Raw genomic sequence first — 22,229 nt, 5'->3', positions numbered from 1 at the left:
GAGACATCAATATCAGCCCAAGGGCCTTTAGGCCCGAGGGATGATATTGGTTGAGGGTGATACGTCATGTGATACGGATTTTGCCATGTATTATACACTTTATCATATATTTCAACAGAAGAGTATTATATTATATGAACTGTTTTCTGATCCATAGCACTGGGTTACCTTTAGTTCTACTTTTGTCCTGTTTCAAAGGCCTTAAAAGAACTGCTCAATTACTTATCCGAAGCACCTGGGTTACCTTACAATTTGCGTGCTGTTGTTTTAAACATATTTTGTTTATTATTGTATTAATTTGTGTGTTTTGTATTTTTCATAGTTGCATTTAGTGTGCCAAAAAATATGAAAACTTGACGTTCGTGACGTCACATACAATATGAAAACTCGACGTTCGTGACGTCACATACCAAACAATGACGTCATTCAAAAAATTTACCTATTTTGAGGAAATTTTTTCTTAAGCAAAAAAAAACCAAAACTGACTTTATGTAAAAAAAAAAAAGTAGGGGTGTGATAAAGGGTAGGGGTGTGATAAAGGGTATGCGATAAAGGGTAGGGGTGTGATAAAGGGTATGCGATAAAGGGTGCGCATCAAAGTTGCGCGATATGGATTAAACAGCAGGCTATTTATCACATATGCAAAACTACTGTATTTACTACTAAACATATGATAAATAATTATAAACAAAAAGACAGAGAAACACGACATTTGTATATTTTCTGTGTTGTAAACGTTAACGTGGTGATTAAGAACTATTCTGAGTGTTATATTTATGTCCTGTTTGTTTCTTGTTGCTAAGTTTATCAGTGTTCCTTCCTTTTTTGCCATGATGATATGTTTCTTTCTCTAGCTTTTATTTTTGATTTTACCCTTTAAATTTTCTGATTTGTATACTTTTAAACAATGTCAAATAATTCTATGTTTGTATTTCATTTCTACAGAGGAATGAACAGTGTGAGCAGAATTGTCCAGGTAAGATATCCCATGTATACAAAGTTAGGATCCGTATAATTTTTTCCCCCCTGGCATACGTAAGTTTTATTATTGTAGAGAAAGGATGATAGGAAAAATTGTTTAACATTTTAAATGTCCAAAGACAAGATTTGAAGGTGTGTATTACCTCATTTCCAATTGAATATGTCTTTTTAGGTACATTAACAGGATTTAAGTCCAAATATGTGTTATCGAAAATAGAATCTAGAATATCAGTGATTCATTTAAACTTTTTTTTTTAATGTGGGAATTTTAAAAATGAAATAGCAGGCCACATATGAACTATCTCAAGTCATTCAACAATGAAATGTAAGTCAAGTTTCTTAGTAAGCTTTGTTTCCAACGTACCTACCTGATGTTTATCACCTACGATATATACCTTATTTAAAAAGGTCAACAGTCATCCAAGCGAAAAATGTAGTTTGTTTAAATGCTCTTAATTATCTAAGAGGCATCCATCAATAACTTGTTATTAGCATGTGATGTTTACAAACATAGCAATAGACCGAACAGAAAACCTTAGCAAAGTTGGGGCTTGGATGTACTAAAATGTCCAAGAAGAATGTATTCAATGACTTAATGTCATTGGAGTGATTTTTAACCAGCATATAGATGCAAAAGAATTGGATACTTTTAGCAGTCAAATTTATGGAGAGATATAATTGGATACTTTTAGCAGTCAAATTTATTTTGAAATAACATCATGAACATATTGATGTGTTACTGAAGACTTCCCCGGATTATAAAATAAAAATGACATGATTTTCCCTCACAACGTTAGCTTTGTTCAATCTTTCTCGTTATACTTAGTGTGTAGGTGGGTCGGATCAGTTAAAGGTGTACGTATCATGTATGATTTTGAAGAAAAAAATACAATTTTTTTGTTTGGTGCATTTATGAAAACGAAATATTCATATACATGTAGCATTTCAATATTAGCAAACTGTTTGGTTCACTTTTGTCCCAAAACAATGCTGATGTATTTTTAGATAGCAAGACAATAGTTCAACCTCATTTAAATCTGTATTCGTACAAACTTTGATTTGACTATTCCCTGGATATGGGTAACACATATGATAAGAGTGATTAATTTAAAAAAAAACTGATAAAATGAGCATTGAAATGTGATATAAGGGTTCCGTGTTCATATCTCTTACATGTATCTCAAATTTGTAAAAACAAAAATTTTATATATTTTATTTCCAGATATATTTAGAATTATCAAAAACTGTCATTGTTCTGTGATGTGTATGTTTTATCGAAATTTGTAAATACTAAAATTTTATCTGTGTTCAAATTTTGGACGAAAGGAAAGACCAAAAAAGATATCAAGGATATAGATAATAGAGCCATAGTCATTATATTAGTCATTATCATCACTTAAAGTCGTTTGAATTCATATTTAGTATTGACATTATACTTTTTTACAGTTTTTTACTTCATATTTAGTATTGACATTATACTTTTTTACAGTTTTTTACTTCATATGTTATTCTGAATTCACATTTGATAAACCGAAATTACTTCTGTCTATAAATAGTTACCAAAGGTACCTGGCTAATTGTTTAATAAGCCAGACACCCGTTTCGTCTTAATAAGACGCTTCAGTGACGCTCAGATCAAAATAGTTATAAAGTCAAACAAGTACAAAGTTGAAGAGCATTGGGGACCCAAAATTAAATAAAAATAGCTATAATATTAAATACATTTTTATAAAGTGGAGGATTTAAAGACGACACGATATAACGCCGTAGAAAACATTTCAATTGCTTTACAGATTTTTTTAAATAAACAAATCAAGATGGATATTTAATACACCATAAAACGATTTGACTATTTTCTGCAAATGTTTCCCCCTCAGCTGCCACTATATGTAATGCTAAAATTGAAAGAAAAAAATTGTTTTTGACTTGTCACGAAAAACATAGATTGTTGTTTTTCGCCATAAGCGAAAAAAAAAGTTTGTCCAGAAAAAAAATCCATAGCCCCCTCCCCGAAAATCAAATGGTTGCTGCCATATTGTAAGGCAAGTAACATTTTCAGACAAATGTTTAATTTCAGGTTTAAGTGATGATGCTTTAAACCAAAGACCAAGCGATACTGAATTATTGCGTTTTTCAATAAAGTGTGCATCAAGCCAAATGTATAAATTAGTGACATATCTTGAAATGTCTGAGGAATGGGAGGATATCACACACAATTATCCTAACAATATAAAGGTAGCAAAATTTTTGGTTCTATCAAAATGGAAAGAGATGAAAGAGGAGAGCAATTTCAAAGACTTGGCAGAAGCTCTGACAAACATGGATATATCAACACATGTTTTGTGTCAAGTAAGTTTTTAAAAATACATTCAAATCTGTAAACCCAGTTTATTTTCGCAATTACCTTATATTGCTTTTACCCAAAATTTTTAGTCCACTTCGTGGTTATTTAATTTCGCAATTTTCTAGTTTACTTGATGTACCGGTAGTTTATTTAGGAAAGATTTGAGTTTTACATTTCGCGACAATTTATTTTTTCGCGTTATATTTTACTCACGATAGGCGAAAATTTTGTTTTAAACTGTCTTTGACATAATGATTTAAGTAGTGTATATAGTAATTGTTTAATGTTTCTCTTACTTGTTAACTCATACAACGTTGTATACATTTTAACATTTTATAGTGGATATAGAAGATTGTATTCTCTACAAACCTTGTATCCCCTGAGATGACTATGTACTCCGCCTTATAGGATTAAACATATTTTTTCTAGAGGTTAGTGATGTGTAAACCGGGGCGATTAACTCCCAAACTTACTAAAAGTCTGAAGTTCATTCGAATGACGTCATGTTTTGCCATGACGTAAATTCACCAAATCATTCATGAAATTTCGTGGAATTTTATTTAAATTTTATTTTTATACATTTTCGAAGCGTAAGTGCATTTATTTATTTATATATATATATATATTCGATAGAAACAACTATTATACATTTGTTTTTAAATCTCGATTTGTTAAAAATCCCAGTATTCCTGATAAGCATGTGTATCGTGCATGAATAGATTACGAACGTAGTTTTGGAAAACATGGTTTATCGAAGTGAAAAAATCTAATTGACCAATCCAATTCAAGTATTTATAGATATGCAAATCACACAAGAATTATAGAAAAATATTCGTCATCACTGTTTTCAATCTGAATTAATTAATTTTTATGCTTGAATGTATTGAGATTGTTTATGTCCGCATCATTCATATTTAGGTCCAGTCTGGGTGAAAGTGTTGCTAGATATGGTTAACTTTGTCAAACTTTCAATAAATGTTAGGAGATTTGAAAAGAATCTTGTTTATGACCAAAACACATTATCAGAAACTAAATGTTTTGAAAATGATTATGTTTGTTTTTCCTCATTTTACTGATACTGTTACATCATTGATGAAATTGATTTGTTTTTACATTTACCAAGTAGACACTGTCGGTGGGTTTTTTTTTCACATTAATTACTTTGTTCAATTTTGATACCTTGATAGCTAGAAGTTTTTATTTCTTATGATTTAGAGATAATATTTGAAACAATTGTTTGAAAAATAAAGTTATAGAATGTTGTAGGATTAATTATCCTGTTACCCACATTTTATGTCCATTGAAAACAAAATTGATTTGTGTACCCACGATGCTTTGTTACTGCTTTGGAAAACTGTCTGAATAATCTACTTCAAAACAACAGATGCACTCATTATATTGCCATGTAAGAATTTTTGGTTGCATTTCTGTCTAACATAAGAGACAACATTGCGATGATCAATCACTGAAAGGGTGATACAAGTTAAGAAGAATGTGGTATGCATGATGTACGTGTATTCAATTATAAATGTGTAGATAGAACAAATTGTTTTGGAGATATCATACTGTATACCTATAACATGAACTGTATTTTTTATTTCTCATTATATATGCAGGTAAGAAGAATGAAAATAGCAAAAACTGGTAAGCAATAAACAATAACAAAACCAATACAAACTTCAAAACAAACTAAAGGATAACAAACGCAATACAAACTTCAAAACAAACTAAAGGATAACAAAACCAATATACACAATAAAACAAACTGAATGAAAACAAAACTTAATATTACAGATGATTGTAACATAAATGACTAATTGCATTGCAGTTCTCTTGGAAGTATGTTATTCTCTAGTGTAGGGTGTCTTGGGTTTACACCCTGAATGACTTCTTTGCTAAGCATGCGAAATTAAAGAGTCAGGGTAAAGACTGCATGGTCGGATTAGAGTTTGAATAGTGTGTCTGGGTAAAGGAACATGTATTCCTGTGAACTATTACTTTGTTAATTAGTATGTTAAGGATTCAGCTCAGTGTGTGGGTCTCATACAAAAGACGGTTAACATTTATATTACATCAACATGTTCCCGTCCTCAAATAGCATATTAATTTGGCACAGAATCTTTAGAAGCAATTTCTCAAAATTCGTTTGATCTATTATAATGTATGTGCTTGTTATATTCTGTTCAGCTCACATGGACGACAGGTCCACAATATGCTTTCACCATCACGTTGTGTCTGTTAGTCACCTTTCAAAGAATTGGTCTACCGTCCTCTGAATCCACTTTTACATTTTGAACAACTTCGTTTTAAAAAGCATGAATGTAGTTTAAAAATAATACGTTCAATGATATTGCTAGTGAAAACAACAACTTGGTTATTGATTTAAAAAAAGATCAAACTGCTTAGATAAGATTGTTACACATCAATAAATGTGTCAAACATACAGTTTGATGAAACTTTTTGAAAAATATTTTTTCTAAAAGATAGTTTTTGTTTTTATAGTTAACATTTACAGACACTGGAAATACATTTGTTGCGAAACTTTTCAAACTTTAAATCAAATGTACTCACTTTTTAAGTCAAAATTAATTATGCTTTTAAATTGACAGCTTCATCAAATTCATTATAATTTGTTTGTGTTTTTAACTGTGTGAGAGTATTAGCAGATCTTAAAATATTTAAAGTCGGTCGGAATATAACCTTCATTCCCAGCTAGTGATTCCAGCTCCCTTGAGCCTTTAGTTTTCATAATTTTTTAGGGACTTTTTTTCCATTTAAATCATTTTGAATCATTTCTATCGATCGATCGATCATGTCTATTATGTATATATTTCAGATATTCCATTGGAATACCTCGATTGTATTCCGACAGATGAGATGTTGGATGCATTAGCACCACAAATAGGTCAGATATTTTTTCAACTTGGTGCTGAATTGGGGTTGTCAATTGCAAACCTAGAAAATATACAGAGCAATAATTCCCAAGACTTAGCAGCTCAGAACAAAGAAGTACTGTTCAAATGGCTAGAAGACAGAAAAACTGTTAAACCTACAATACGGGTATTGGTTCAAGCTTTAGTAAACATTGGGAGAGGAGCATATTGCTTACAAGAAATTCTAAAGAATGTGGATCTTAACACCCTTGGAAGATCAGAAGTAGTGAAAGATAAAAGTTCAAGTCAGAAAACAACAAAGATATGTTCGATATCTTAAATGCAGGAACCAGAGCGATGAAGTGTAATCCAGTCCTTTTGTTTCCAAGATGAAGAATGTTTACACGTTTCGACTTCGTTCCATATATTCCAGTTGCAGCAAGGGAAATAGGTATAGTCTTCGCCTGTCTATTTACCATTCCTTTTGATAGCACAATGCTAAGAGACTGGTTGACAGAAAGCTGTCATTCATTTAATTTTTTCAATTATGTTGATGTATTTGTTTTCCGTACTGAATATTATTTTAATTTGACAATTTGCATTGGGGCTATGTAATATTTTTTTTCATAATTGTTCATAGTTTCATAGTTTATTAAAGAAAACTCAGCAGCAGGATCATATTTTACAAAATAATAACTACATCATAGATTCATTACATATATTTTAAAACTAACATTCTTATTAAACTTTCTTTTTAAAAAAATTACGATCTTTGTTTTTGATACATTAACAGTGAGTTTCCACAATACTACTCAAAAATATCCAGAGCCTGATGTAACCCTTCTGTCGACTCCGCAAAAATAATTGTGTCATTGGAGTACAGAAGAATAAATAACTTGATATACAAATCAAGATTCTCTGTAAATTTTTCATTCATAAATTTTAGACAATCCATAGAGTTTTCATCCAGATATTCCTCCAGGTCATTCAGGTATAAGGCAAAGGGAAAAGGTGACATTTTTTTTCCCTGTCTTACACCTACCTCACACGAGAAAAATCTGTTTTGAGTTCTCCATTTTTAGCACAAGACTTAAAATATGTATGCATGCTCAATATAACTTAAACATTTTCCCACCAATGTTATATTTAATAGTTTTTGCCATAGTCCCACCCTCCATATTCGATGACAATCTCATCTCCCACTGGGGCTTTTCCATTACATAATTTTTAACAGCTGACAATATGTCGTCTTCTGTAATTTCCTTATCTATAATTTCAATAAAACACTGACTTTTTATACTTTTAGCTAAATCCTCATAATCAATATCATCATCTGGAACATCGCTTTTATTCAATGACTTAAAATCCTGATATAATTGATCAATAGTAATTTGGTCAATGGATATCTTTATCTGACCCCTCTCTATCAAATCTTTTCAAGATTTCCCAAAATTAACCAGAATCTTTTTTTCAAAAGTTTACACAAGTCAGATTCTAGTGCATGTTGAAAACTCTCAAAACTTTTATTCATTTCAGTAAACTTTCCCGCACTTTTTCATTTCATCTTGGTTCTCTCTATTTTTATTAGAACTGTAATGGTGTTTCGCTTTATGGAACACCTTTAATAGGAAGTACACCACTAATTAATGGCCCCATTGCTTTCTATGTTAAATTCCTCAATTTCGAGTGGTCACAGCTCTTTTATCTCAAGTTCAAATAAAGTGACAATCATTGCATGTCAAAGCAACACCTTCTGGTGTCCTGTACTGAAAAAATCAACCTACCTTACATGGCATATAAGAAAGAACTGGTTCCCGGAACTTCGGATGTACCAAAACAGGTACTTACGATCTGACAAAAAGGCAAAATTTACCCTCCTTTTTAAATTTCATGCCATTTTTATACGACCGCAAATTTTGAAAAAATTTTCGTCGTATATTGCTATCACGTTGGCGTCGTCGTCGTCGTCGTCGTCGTCGTCGTCGTCGTCGTCGTCGTCGTCGTCGTCGTCCGGCGTCCGAATACTTTTAGTTTTCGCACTCTAACTTTAGTAAAAGTGAATGGAAATCTATGAAATTTTAACACAAGGTTTATGACCACAAAAGGAAGGTTGGTATTGATTTTGGGAGTTTTGGTCCCAACATTTTAGGAATTAGGGGCCAAAAAGGGCCAAAATAAGCATTTTCTTGGTTTTCGCACTATAACTTTAGTTTAAGTTAATAGAAATCTATGAAATTTTGACACAAGGTTTATGACCACAAAAGAACGGTTGGGATTGATTTTGGGAGTTTTGGTCTCAACAGTTTAGGAATTCGGGGCCAAAAAAGGGCCCAAATAAGCATTATTCTTGGTTTTCGCACAATAACATTAGTTTAAGTAAATAGAAATCAATGAAATTTAAACACAATGTTAATGACTACAAAAGGAAGGTTGGTATTGATTTTGGGAGTTTAGGTCCCAACAGTTTAGGAATTAGGGGCCAAAAAGGGACCCAAATAAGCATTTTTCTTGGTTTTCGCACCATAACGTTAGTATAAGTAAATAGAAATCTATGAAATTTAAACACAAGGTTTATGACCATAAAAGAAAGGTTGGGTTTGATTTTGGGAGTTTTGGTCCCAACATAATCAGGGGCCCAAAGGGTCCAAAATTAAACTTTTGTTTGATTTCATCAAAATTGAATAATTGGGGTTCTTTGATATGCTGAATCTAACTGTCATGACTGTGTATGTAGATTCTTAACTTTTGGTCCCGTTTTCAAATTGGTCTACATTAAGGTCCAAAGGGTCCAAAATTAAACTTAGTTTGATTTTGACAAAAAATGAATCAGTTAGGTTCTTTGATATGCTGAAACTAAAAATGTACTTAGATTCTTGATTATTGGCCCAGTTTTCAAGTTGGTCCAAATCGGGGTCCAAAATTAAACTTTGTTTGATTTCATCAAAAATTGAATAAATGGGGTTCTTTGATATTCCAAATCTAACTGTGTATGTAGATTCTTCATTTTTGGTCCTGTTTTCAAATTGGTCTACACTAAAGTCCAAAGGGTCCAAAATTAAACTTAGTCTGATTTTAACAAAAATTGAAATCTTGAAGTTCTTTGATATGCTGAATCCAAAAATGTACTTAGATTTTTTATTATGGGCCCAGTTTTCAAGTTGGTCCAAATCAGGATATAAAATTATTATATTAAGTATTGTGTAATAGCAAGTCTTTTCAATTGCACAGTATTGCGCAATGGCAAGAAATATCTAATTGCACAATATTGTGAAATATCAATTTTTTTTTTAATTAGAGTTATCTTTCTTTGTCCAGAATAGTAAGCAAGAAATATCTAATTGCAAAATATTGTGCAATAGCAAGATTTTTTTTTAATTGGAGTTATCTTTCTTTGTCCAGAATCAACTTAAATCTTTGTTATATACAATATACAATGTATATTCACTTTTTACTACCAACTGATAAATTAAAATAATCTTTACCATTCAGTGATAACAAGCAGTTTTTTTACATCTTAATATTTTATGATGTATTTAAATGAGTAGTTATTGTTGCAAACTTCATTAGAAATTTGAATTGAGATCAGTTTTGAAATAAGGGAAAGGGGGATGTGAAAAAAAAATTGGAGGGTCAATTTTTTTCATTTCAGATTTCATAAATAAAAAGAAAATTTCTTCAAACATTTTTTTGAGAGGATTGATATTCAACAGCATAGTGAATTGCTCAAAGGCAAACATTTTTTTTAAGTTCATTAGACCACATTCATTCTGTGTCAGAAACCTATGCTGTGTCAACTATTTAATCACAATCCAAATTTAGAGCTGAATCCAGCTTGAATGTTGTGTCCATACTTGCCCCAACCGTTCAGGGTTCAACCTCTGCGGTCGTATAAAGCTGCGCCCTGCGGAGCATCTGGTTTTATTATTCAAATTTATCAGTCAAAAATTGTTCTGCAATGATCACCAGTCATAAAGCTTTCATTTGATACCAAAATTAATAAAATATTCTAAATATTTTGAAAGTTATGTCCATGCGTAGGAACTATTTTGTGTTAAATATGTACTACTTTCTGGTATGTGCTTTCTGGCCGGGCCTGAATTAGTGGTGTTACACCTATAACAGAAACAAACTTGCTATATTGACTTGAGAATTACTTTATTTCATTCTATGATCTATTTCAAGCAATAAAAAACATATAAAGCTTTAGTCAAAATACTATTTTATTAATTTTAAGCTCAAATTGGACTGGTAGTAACATATGGGTTATTCAAAGAAAACTGCATATGGATATTACCATTGGCCAATATACCTTTTTTATTCTCAATATTATTGTTTTATTTATTAATTTCTATAAGAAAGCTATGTACTTACTAATAGTCATATTTTTATCAGAGGTTCTTCATTAAATAAAAATATATCAGTTTAAACTTAAGACATCAATGAGAAATTATCCCCCCTTTTTTCTTGAAACTGGAAAAGGGCTTTTTTTTTGTATATACCATAATTCTGTGGTAAAACATAGATAAATAAGAGCAATTTATATATCCCTCAGCTAGATAACTTGCTAAACTGGTTCAAAATTGCATGTACAGTGAGATTTTAGAATTCTTATATGAGTATGTACCATTTGCCTTGATTGTAAAAGGCTACCATAAGAAAAACAAAAAAACTTGAAAAATCATAAGATTATTTTGACCAAGAGCTATTTTGTTCCATATACAAGTCATAAAATACTTGTTTTATTGATTTCAATCAGAAAAAATGCAAAAATAAGAACTTGGAGTCAAGTCTTAACTGCATGCTTGCTGTATGACTATAAAAGGCTAACATACTTGAGTATGCCAATTTAATAGCTTAAAATTCCCATAAGCAGGACGGTTGACCCAAAAAAGATGATTAAACATGATTACTAACATCAAATTGGCCTTATTTTCATTGGAATAGGTACAACTTCTAGAAATTGGATTTCTGGTGATTCTCTGTAATAGGAAGTACACCACTAATTAATGGCCCCATTGCTTTCTATGTTAAATTCCTCAATTTCGAGTGGTCACAGCTCTTTTATCTCAAGTTCAAATAAAGTGACAATCATTGCATGTCAAAGCAACACCTTCTGGTGTCCTGTACTGAAAAAATCAACCTACCTTACATGGCATATAAGAAAGAACTGGTTCCCGGAACTTCGGATGTACCAAAACAGGTACTTCCGATATGACAAAAAGGCAAAATTTACCCTCCTTTTTAAATTTCATGCCATTTTTTTATTATTCAAATTTATCAGTCAAAAATTGTTCTGCAATGATCACCAGTCATGAAGCTTTCATTTGATATCAAAATTAATAAAATATTCTAAATATTTTGAAAGTTATGTCCATGCGTAGGAACTATTTTGTGTTAAATATGTACTACTTTCTGGTATGTGCTTTCTGGCCAGGCCTGAATTAGTGGTGTTACACTTTTATATTATCCCTACATTGTTTATTAAACCAAAGTTGGTTAAAAATACCAGATGGATTGAATCTTCCCTTTGGTTAAAATGCACGATAAGTGGTGCTTTTAAAAATATCACATATTTTGTCAACGATTCATTCATTTGGACCACTTTTGTCCTCCGACAAAAGCATTGATAACTTGTCTAATTTTGTAATGTCACTAACGAGTGCCTCAATGAACTGGTTTGTAACACAATGACATTTTGTGAAAGTCAGTATCCTAGAAAGCTTTTATATCTAACGGGGTTCATTCCTTTCATGGTGTGTCTTTTACAATACTTATGATGAAATGTTTTTTTTTACTTTTGAAAGAGTTATGGGACATCCACCCTCTATTGACTTTGTATGAAGCCATTTGACTGACAGTTTTCCAGTAGAGAAAGTTGATCATAATGAACAATCTTTAAAATATTTGAAACTTTTAACTGAAGTTATTGAACAAAGAATTTTATATTTGTTTCCGGATAATACAGGGAGAACCTCTTTTTGAAATTTATACAATTTATGCAAAATTCAATTGCATGTTTAAGACATCTAAAGACATTTGAAAGTTGATTTTCGTCGTTTTCACTCTATTCGCTCTGAAGTTATGGAACTTCTTTGTTGAAAAACATTTCTTTTCTGGGTTTCCAGATAATAAATGGAGACGAATTGAGTGAAGTTTTTAACGGAATGATTTTAATCAGAAAAGACAGATTAAAGTTCATTTGTAAGGTTGTAATGTTTTTTTAAACATGAAAATGCAAATTATTTGGTTTATCCATACTGAGAATATTGCATTGACTTCAGAATTGTATATTTGAAGCAGTTGCCAATTATACAATTTTTAATTAAAACTGGAAACTAAATTTCATTTCTGCAACAGCAATAATACTAGTAACTAAAGTGAAGTAAAGTGTCCTCTTCCTGAACAAGGGATTATCTACTTGGACTTGGTAATGATCTCGATATTAAAAGAGAAGAAATTTGGTGTAAATGTATTTCTTCATATTTTGATTAAACAGTTGTAGCTTACCAGACTCTAATGTTTTGTTTTTTTATTTCCATATTTCAAAAAATAGAGACCTGTTTGTGTTATAATCACTGGTTAGAAGATAATTTTGATTACCAATGACAAAAACTTATCCACCCAATGGTAAAAAATCCCGCTCTACATGAAAAAGGTGAAACAATTCAAACTGATTTATGATAAAAACATTAAACTCCTAAAAGGGTGGTGTTTAACGACATTGACTTCCCATAATGGTCCAGAAGCTTGTGTTTTATTTATTTTTACAATGTTATCTTTCTTTATATAGGACCACCAATAAGTAAACATTGAATTTATAAAAATAAGTACACATTGTATTTATAACAGATAATTTCAAATTGTATTGATAATATAGTTTGCATATTTTCACCATAATTTTAGCTTATAAAAAGCTTTAACAAGCTAAAGTGTTTTCAATGTATGATTTTTATTTTGGTATGTTTATCATGTAGTATTATTAATATATTAAAATATCAACATTATTTGACATTTTGTTCTTTGAATTAGATATCTTTAATGCACCTGTATTTTACTAATAAAACCACAGTTGTGCGATGATACTTTTCGTTAAATTGATTTAAAGAAAGAGGATGAGCTTAATATTTGCACAACTATATACATTATGAACAAGAGGGCATTACAAAAGTTTGCACACATTCCGAAATTGAAAATAGATACAAAGGGCGCATTAAACAATTGTGTTCAGAAAATCAGAAAAAAATGATGAAACATAAAACAACAGTACACACAATTCTATACAGAAAATATAAGACTGAGAAACAAACACCTGCACCAAAAAATGGGTGATCTCATGAGTTTTAGAAGAGTAAGCAGATTCTTGTCCACTAATGACACCTGCCATGTGTTCCCAAAGTAAACATTAGATGATGAGTCGAACACGTTGATGTGAAAAGAAAACTTTATACAAACGTATTATTTACTTTCCTTGGTTATTCTGTTTAAATGAAACACAATGGTATCCTTTGTCGTTCTGTTATTGAAACAAAGGTTGGTGTCCCTTGTTCTGTTAATGAAACAAAGGTTGAAATTCATGGTATCCCTTGTCATTTTGTTATTGAAACAAAGGTTGAAGCCAATGGAATCCATTGTCGTTCTGTAATTGAAACAAAGGTTGAAGCCAATGGTATCCCTTGTCGTTCTGTTATTGAAACAAAGGTTGAAGCCAATGGAATCCATTGTCGTTCTGTAATTGAAACAAAGGTTGAAACCAATGGTATTCCTTGTCATTCTGTCATTGAAACAAAGGTTGAAGCCAATGGAATCCATTGTTCTGTAATTGAAACAAAGGTTGAAACCAATAGTATCCCTTGTCGTTATGTTATTGAAACAAAGGTTGAAGCCAATGGAATCCATTGTCGTTCTGTAATTGAAACAAAGGTTGAAGCCAATGGTATCCCTTGTCGTTCTGTCATTGAAACAAAGGTTGAAACCAATGGAATCCATTGTCGTTCTGTAATTGAAACAAAGGTTGAAGCCAATGGTATCCCTTGTCGTTCTGTTATTGAAACAAAGGTTGAAGCCAATGGAATCCATTGTCGTTCTGTAATTGAAACATAGGTTGAAACCAATGGTATTCCTTGTCATTCTGTCATTGAAACAAAGGTTGAAGCCAATGGAATCCATTGTCGTTCTGTAATTGAAACAAAGGTTGAAACCAATGGTATCCCTTGTCGTTCTGTTATTGAAACAAAGGTTGAAGCCAATGGAATCCATTGTCGTTCTGTAATTGAAACAAAGGTTGAAGCCAATGGTATCCCTTGTCGTTCTGTCATTGAAACAAAGGTTGAAACCAATGGTATCCCTTGTCGTTCTGTTATTAAAACAAAGGTTGAAACCAATGGTATTCATTGTCGTTCTGTTATTGAAATAAAGGTTGAAACCAATGGTATTCCTAGTCGTGTTGTTCTGTTAATGAAAGAAATCTTAAAACCAATGGTATCGCTTCCTTGCCTTTGAACGATGTTTGTATTGATACTAGACGTGTAATTTGTGTATGAAATACAGTAAGGAAGATTAAATAGAAAGAAACAACCTTTTCTGGATGTTCTCTTTTGTTACATGTGTTCCAAGACAGGTTGAACTTGAATATTTTGCAATCCAAAATGCAGGAAATAAATGCACCGGAAAGACATGTAGAGGGCAGCATATACAATTGAACATTCTACAAATAACAAAACTTGTATATGGGTTTTACAAAACAATGACTATTGGAACAACGATGACAGAATACAAACTAATGAGGTTCTAAAAAATAGTCAATCGAGTATAATAGGCATACGGAAACATAACAAGTATTCTGTTAGTATTGCATTGCAATACATAATCCTGTATTGTATAAAAATTCCTTGTATTGGAACAAACTTCTTACTTGATCAATAACTTCATGGTATAAATTATACAACATGTATAACAAATATGGATTCAATATTTTCAAGTTCGAAGAAAAAACGTGGAATACTGATATGCCAGACTCACGGATGGATAGACAGACGGAGAGAGTGCAAACCTAAAGTACCATTCGACCTCGTCGGTAGGGGACACTTAAAAAATGACCTACAAACTACAGAATGCGGAAATATATCTTGCTTTACAAGCGATATAGATGTCAATCAACGAAGATTGTCTATCGCAAGTAAAAACATATTAGGTTGTTATAAAAAAAAGATGTGGTATTATTGCCAATGAGGCAACTCTTCACAGGAGACATAATAACACAGAAAGTAAAAACTTAGGTCACTGTACGACCTTCAACAATCAATAAAGTCCATACCGCATAGTCACCTTTAAAAGGCCCGAAATGTTGAACACTTCAATCTAAAAAAAAATAACGGCCTGATTCATGTACAAAAAATGAACGAAAAATAAATATGTAACACATCAAGAAACGACAAACACTGATTAAAGTTGCTTTGTTAACCAAAATAAGATCGTATGTAGGGTTTTATAATACGTTTTGACTGCAGAGGGTTGATGTCGAATTGACATATACATATATACGCGACAAACTTAATTATCAATTAGGGGTTACGTTCTTATCAAATAGAATTATGATTCAAACGCACTTAGGGCCGCTACTTTTTGTACATTTACTTGTATAAGTCAGCAAATAAAGAAGTAATGAAATCAAGCTCGGTTTGTTAATTATGATTCGGAACACCTCCTAACCTTATATGGTTAAATAGCAAGTATAAATGGAGTAATATTAAATCACATTTACAAGTAATAACACCAAGGTGTATCAGATCAGAAATGTGGCTAAAGGCAAATTGATTTAGTAGTTAACCAACGAACAAACGTCAAGGTATTTGTAATGATTTCTTTAAAGCAACTATACATGGCCCTAACGTGGAATAGAACATGTATACAGATGGACTGGAAATATCACTTCTACTTGTGTGTTGACGCGTGGATGTATTATCTTATTAGACATTTGCAGAAACTAGGTCTATACCTAGGATTACACTTTAGACTTACGATTACAGGTGACTAAAATAAAGGGTCATCTCAAAATACAAAAACAAAACCACAATACAGATACAAAATAGCAAATGGTGTTTTCTATATAAAAAAAGAAAAGATGTTAGCAACAACGCGTTAACATTACATGTTTCTGAAGCGCTTTTCTGGATTTACTATCAGGACCGCACAAAGCCGAATATTTGAAGAAGTATACGAAAACTAGCAAAAATATTGTTCAGAGGATACTCAACAAACTATTTAATTTGAAATATTAATGTTGATGTCGTTTTTTGTAATGCACGATTACAACTTTGTATCCGCAACTGCTACCTTGCCGACTTAAATAGATTCTGATTTTTATGCCTCATTCATGGGCATTATGTTTTCTGGTCTGTAAGTCCGTGTGTCCGTGTGTCCGCTTCAGGTTACGTTTTTGGTCGAGGTTGTTTATGATGAAGTTGAAGTTCAATCAACTTGAAACTTAATCCACATGTTCCTTATGATATGATCTTTCTAATTCTAATGTCAAATGAAAGTTTTTATCCCACGGTACACTGAACATAGAAAATGATAGTGCGGAAGGGCATCCGTGTACTATGGGCACATTCTCAATCTAACAATTTCTTCTCGCCTGCTACACTTTTGAATTTTTTTATCCCTAACAATCAATTGTTTTGATTTACGTATAAACTTTGTGTTGAAATGAACAACGTCGTAGTGAGAGATCACGGGCTGTTACTGGGGTTGGAACACCCCTGTTCTTGCCGATCAATGCTTTTGAATAGGGACATATGGTCGGACCCTCCTTTTTTATCTTGGGTTGGAATCCCCTTTAGAAAATTGCTGGATCGACCTCTTCGTCGTCAGTGCACTCTATAATTTATATAACAATTTCATGAAAATAGTACCAGTCTCGAAACAGGGATAAAAGCTCGTGTTTCGAGCATACTAGTCCCACCCATGTTCATGGGGGATAATTATCGACATCGCGAAAAAAAAAAACGTCCATACTTAATGATTCCCAAGATCATTCTTATAATAATTAGATAAAAGAAAAACAACTTGGAACTCTTTTGTCATTTTTTGTTTGTTGCTGTTGAAAACAAATATAGCAAGGTTTTAACTATTTGAATACACCTATTCTTACATTTCAACTGAGTCTGGCGAACAGTCTAAAATATATTTCCAACATAGAGAAGTTCGTTGACAACTGTTTTGTTTTTGTTTTTTTTCTAGGATAGTTGTGATTTTTTTCTATTGAAACCAAAAACGTAAAAAAAAGTGTTTGTCCTATTCAGGCAAGTAAAATTTTATGAAGAATAAAATAGCTCAAAACCACCAGTCCGCTGTATTTTCCTTTTCTTTTTAAAAACTAAATAAAAGAGAGAAAGTATGTCTTACATTGTAGCATACACATGCTAAAATGGTTCATGGTTGATTGCACCTTTCTTAACACAAAGTATTGCTGACTTTTTCCAGCAATTTTCCCAATCTAGCCACTTCAATGACAATTGCGATATTTTTTGTGACTCATGTTAAATTTATTTTAAAAATAATGTTTGTTTATTCTATCACACCTCGAACAATTACAGCATTTTCAACCTGGATAACACCGTATACAATAATTAATATTAACACATTGCTGCAATATTAGAAAAAAAAATCGTTGTTCAACTACAGAAAAACATCACTATCGTAACATTGTTTTAGATCGACGGTTTATTTTTGCACTTTGAGAAATCCCAAGATTTACATGCTACCTGTAAGTGTAATTGTAATCTCAATCGTAGGTGTATGACAGTTTCCGCAAATGTCTATTATGATAAGTTACCTACTCGAAATAATAAAGTATGAGAATAGATCAAAACTATTTTACATTTGCTTTTTCTTAGCGCGGAATATAGCATGAACTAGTATAATGAAAGAACATATATTTTCACTTATTTGCTGACCGCAAAAAACATTAATTCCACACAAAGTGATATTTTTTTAGGTTGCATGTTGTCAAGTACTTGTTTTTTTAATCTTGTTTCAAAGGTGAGTTCTTGTCTTGTTGATATTTGATGATCAGTAACAGTCTTTTTAATATTTGGTTTTGACACAAAAAATATCTCTTATGTTATCCTTCAAATTTATCATACGAAAACAGAAGTGATGAATATAATGCGCATTGCATTACTATCAAAAGTAGAACCGGTTTGATTTGATTAGTTGAAAAGTTTATTGTATTACTTAGTATCTTATGAGAACGAAGTCATTTTTAATTTTCAGTTGACAGATGTCTTAATCATAATGGTCAACCGTGTTTGATTTTTCATAAAAAGTTTGCACTACTTAGGCCGTGTTCATATTGACCCAAACTCGGTGTTGTATTAGTGTAACTCACACCTAAACTAAACATAATTACGTTCCTATTGATAAAACTCAATGTTTATATGTAGTTTAAATCATGTTTTGTCTACATGCAGTCGATAGTCGATGTAGGCCTTGTGTAGGTTAAGTGAACACAAAACTAGGCATTCAGAACTTTAATTTTCCCATGTATATTTAAAAAAGAAACGATTTTTATATAAAATTGATACTTATAAAAATTATTAATAAAGTTCTTTACAGAAATATTTGTCTAAACTTGATATACTTATTTGTTATAAAAGCACTTTACACTTTACGTAGCCTTATTAAACCTTTATCAAGACTCATCCATCATCATTGCCAAACATATAATTCATTTGAAAAGGTCTTCCCGAATCGACTGGACGTAAACACTGACAGAAATACTTGTCACTGGTCTTTACTAAAACAACGATTCACCCATAAATGCATAACTGAAAAAGAGTGAGGTTAATTGTTTGTTTGTGTTGTATCTCAGATCCGTTAAAATACAATTAGAAATACAAAAAAAAAACATTACTTCCTCCCTTTGCCAAATACTCCTTGGAGAAAAAAAATACCATTTGAAACAATCAGAAAAGATAATTAATGTAGTGATACTTAACATAGCAATTCTTTTTCTTCCTCATTATGCACGCCGATGCAGCCTACATTTTTTATGCGTAATCAAGACATCTTTAAACTACTGTAAATTGTCAAAAATAACTTTCTGAAAGGAGCAACCACTTTACTTCAAAAAAAGGGGTTGGGGTGGTCTGAGTCAGAATTTCTTCTTGCGCTAAAGTTTATGTTTAGCTTTTTTTTCGAAGGTACCAATATAGTATTTAACACTATAATAATGTATGGGGAAACTTTTGATTCAGATTATTTTTTTACTATAATCATCTGTATGACCCGATTTTTTTTAAAACAAATTGTGGAAAAATCCATCCCCCTTTTTTTAAGTCAAATGGTCGTTCCCTAATTGCTAGAAAAGTTTTCCGAAATTTTGAATTCGGTTCTACGTAATTACTTCCCAGCTCCTTTGTTCTAACAGGGGTGATTTGAGGCGGATCACTCATACCAGATCACGCCAGTTTGAGTTTCTTTGTTATGCATGCTTTCCTTTGTTCTGTAACATTTTGGCGGGAATGTCAAATCCACTATAAAACTGTTAATTAATTATACGGGAAAGACTATCTATCAAAAATGACGTAGAAAAAATCCAGTGTATTTGCTGGGATTACGTACTAATAGTAATTTACCATACTTTAAGGAAGCACGATCTTTTTATAAGTGGGCGAGTTGGCAGACCTTTATGCATTGGGGTTTAAACCTTACACTCTTTCAAAAGTTGAGCGAGTCGGTAAACAAGAGTTAGGCGATTTTTTTTAATAAAGTGGCGATACATTATGGGCCGATTGGCAAGTGGTGCGAGTTGAAATTGTTTGATATCTACTCATCGTGCTCGGGGGTCATAAAGGGTATACATCATATAATAATATATAAAGTGTATTATAATGGTTCTGTGGCGTTCTAAACTAGATTTTATGAATTGTAAATGGTTTTTCGTCTAATCTAAAACAGCTGGGATGTAAAATAGTTATCCCACACGGACTTGGTGTGTCAGTGTTAGATCACCCTCTGGCCTCCGGCCATTGGGGTGATCTTACACTGACACACCGCGTCCTTGTGGGATAACTGTTAATGAACATGTAAATGACATATAGTTTACAAGTGTGATCAAATCTTATGTACAAGTAACTAAACTAGGTGTATAGATGTGAACAAATTTAATGTGAAACTAGTGTACATTAAACCAAATGTAAACATGTTTACAGTACACGACGTAACTCTTCTCAGAATCAGACTTGTGAGATAGACCAATAATAACAACTTGATAATGAGGACAGTTCGCATTATTAAATTTTTGCACCGCTTTGTATGCTTAGATTTTTTTTTATATTGTCATGTATACATATATATTAATTTGTCCATAAATGATTTACTTAACTGTACAGTACTGGGTCAATACCTCAATATAATCAGTGAATTATGACAAGTTTATGTAACAACCCTCTGCGGATGGAGTATCCGTGTCCGAGAATATAATCAGTGAAGTATTGACAAGTTTATGTAACAAACCTATGCGGATATAATCAGCGAAGTATTGTCATGTTAATGTAACAAACCTCTGCGGATGGAGTATCAGTGCCCGAAGGTATATTCAGTAAAAGTACTGACATGTTTATGTAACAAACCTCTGCGGATGGAGTATCAGTGCCCGAAGTTATATTCAGTAAAAGTACTGACAAGTTTATGCAACAAACCTCTGCGGATGGAGTATCAGTGCCCGAAGGTATAATCAGCGAATTATTGACATGTTTATGCAACAAATCTCTGAAATTACGAAGAAACTAAGGATTCATTTTCCTCAGGCAATGTTGTGGTGGTATAGCTGTCAAGGAGAATCTAAATATACATTGTGGTGGCATAGCTGTCAAGGAGAATCCAAATATCCATTGTGGTGGCATAGCTGTCAAGAAGAATCCAAATATCCATTGTGGTGGCATAGCTGTCAAGGAGAATCCAAATATCCATTGTGGTGGCATAGCTGTCAAGGAGAATCCAAATATCCCTTGTGGTGGCATAGCTGTCAAGGAGAATCCAAATATCCATTGTGGTGGCATAGCTGTCAAGGAGAATCCAAATATCCATTGTGGTGGCATAGCTGTCAAAATATCCATTGTGGTGGCATAGCTGTCAAGGAGAATCCAAATATCCATTGTGGTGGCATAGCTGTCAAAATATCCAATGTGGTGGCATAGCTGTCAAAATATCCATTGTGGTGGCATAGCTGTCAAGGAGAATCCAAATATCCATTGTGGTGGCATAGCTGTCAAAATATCCATTGTGGTGGCATAGCTGTCAAAATATCCATTGTGGTGGCATAGCTGTCAAGGAGAATCCAAATATCCATTTTGGTGGCAAAGTTGTCAAAATGTTTCGATTCTTTTAAGTCCGTGGCTTCCAAACTTTCGACTATGAACTGTCCTTATGAACATTAATCCAGAAAAGTGTTTAGGACTCATGAAGTTTATGATGTTTTGTTTAATATTTTTTTAAGAAAAAGAAATGTTTTATTTAGATTTATGTCAGCTTCTCCCTGACGATTTCAAATGGTTATCGATGTTGGTATTTGATGTGTTGTTTGGACTCTTTATCTGTTATATCACGGAAAAGGAAACACATTGTCAATATCGATTCTTATGATGAGACTTCTGTTAATTTCGGCGATCTGTTTTCCTGGTGTGTTTACTGTCTAGTTATATTATATTTTCAAAAGAATAGCAAAAAAAAAACAAGATGCTCCTAAGATCCAGGTTCGTTCTTGATTGTGCTCTTCAAACATATCTATATATTTTTCGAGTAAATAAACAAAAAATGGATTTTCTCGTCTGTATCTTATTTTCATAGTAGAACTGCAATGATACTATAACATGTAAACTATAAAAAAAATCAAGTCAATGAAATATCACTGAAGGTTCAGAAGTATATGCTTTTTATTCAAGTGAAATGAATAAATGAAAATACAACTGCTTACTTATATGATTGACTAATCATAATGATTCCCTAAAAACTGACATAATCTCAATTTA

At 32.1% G+C, this 22,229-nt stretch overlaps 1 protein-coding gene across 1 annotated transcript in view; it reads left to right on the top strand.

Moving 5' to 3' along the window:
* Nucleotides 1-8,089, top strand: part of LOC139498903 (uncharacterized) — a 113,207-nt gene extending 105,118 nt beyond the window's left edge. Inside the window, exons 18-21 of the mRNA XM_071287492.1 lie at nt 946-976; nt 3,059-3,330; nt 4,942-4,969; nt 6,162-8,089. Of these exons, the coding sequence (XP_071143593.1) occupies nt 946-976; nt 3,059-3,330; nt 4,942-4,969; nt 6,162-6,538 (708 nt within the window). The 3' untranslated portion in view covers nt 6,539-8,089. The remainder of the gene's footprint in view (nt 1-945; nt 977-3,058; nt 3,331-4,941; nt 4,970-6,161) is intronic.
* The last annotated feature ends 14,140 nt before the right edge of the window (nt 8,090-22,229 follow it).

This window comes from Mytilus edulis, chromosome 12, assembly GCF_963676685.1.
Source record: "Mytilus edulis chromosome 12, xbMytEdul2.2, whole genome shotgun sequence".
Taxonomy (NCBI): Eukaryota; Metazoa; Mollusca; class Bivalvia; order Mytilida; family Mytilidae; genus Mytilus; species Mytilus edulis.
The sequence above is the reverse complement of the archived record's forward strand: the minus strand, read 5'-3'. Positions and strand labels throughout refer to the sequence as shown.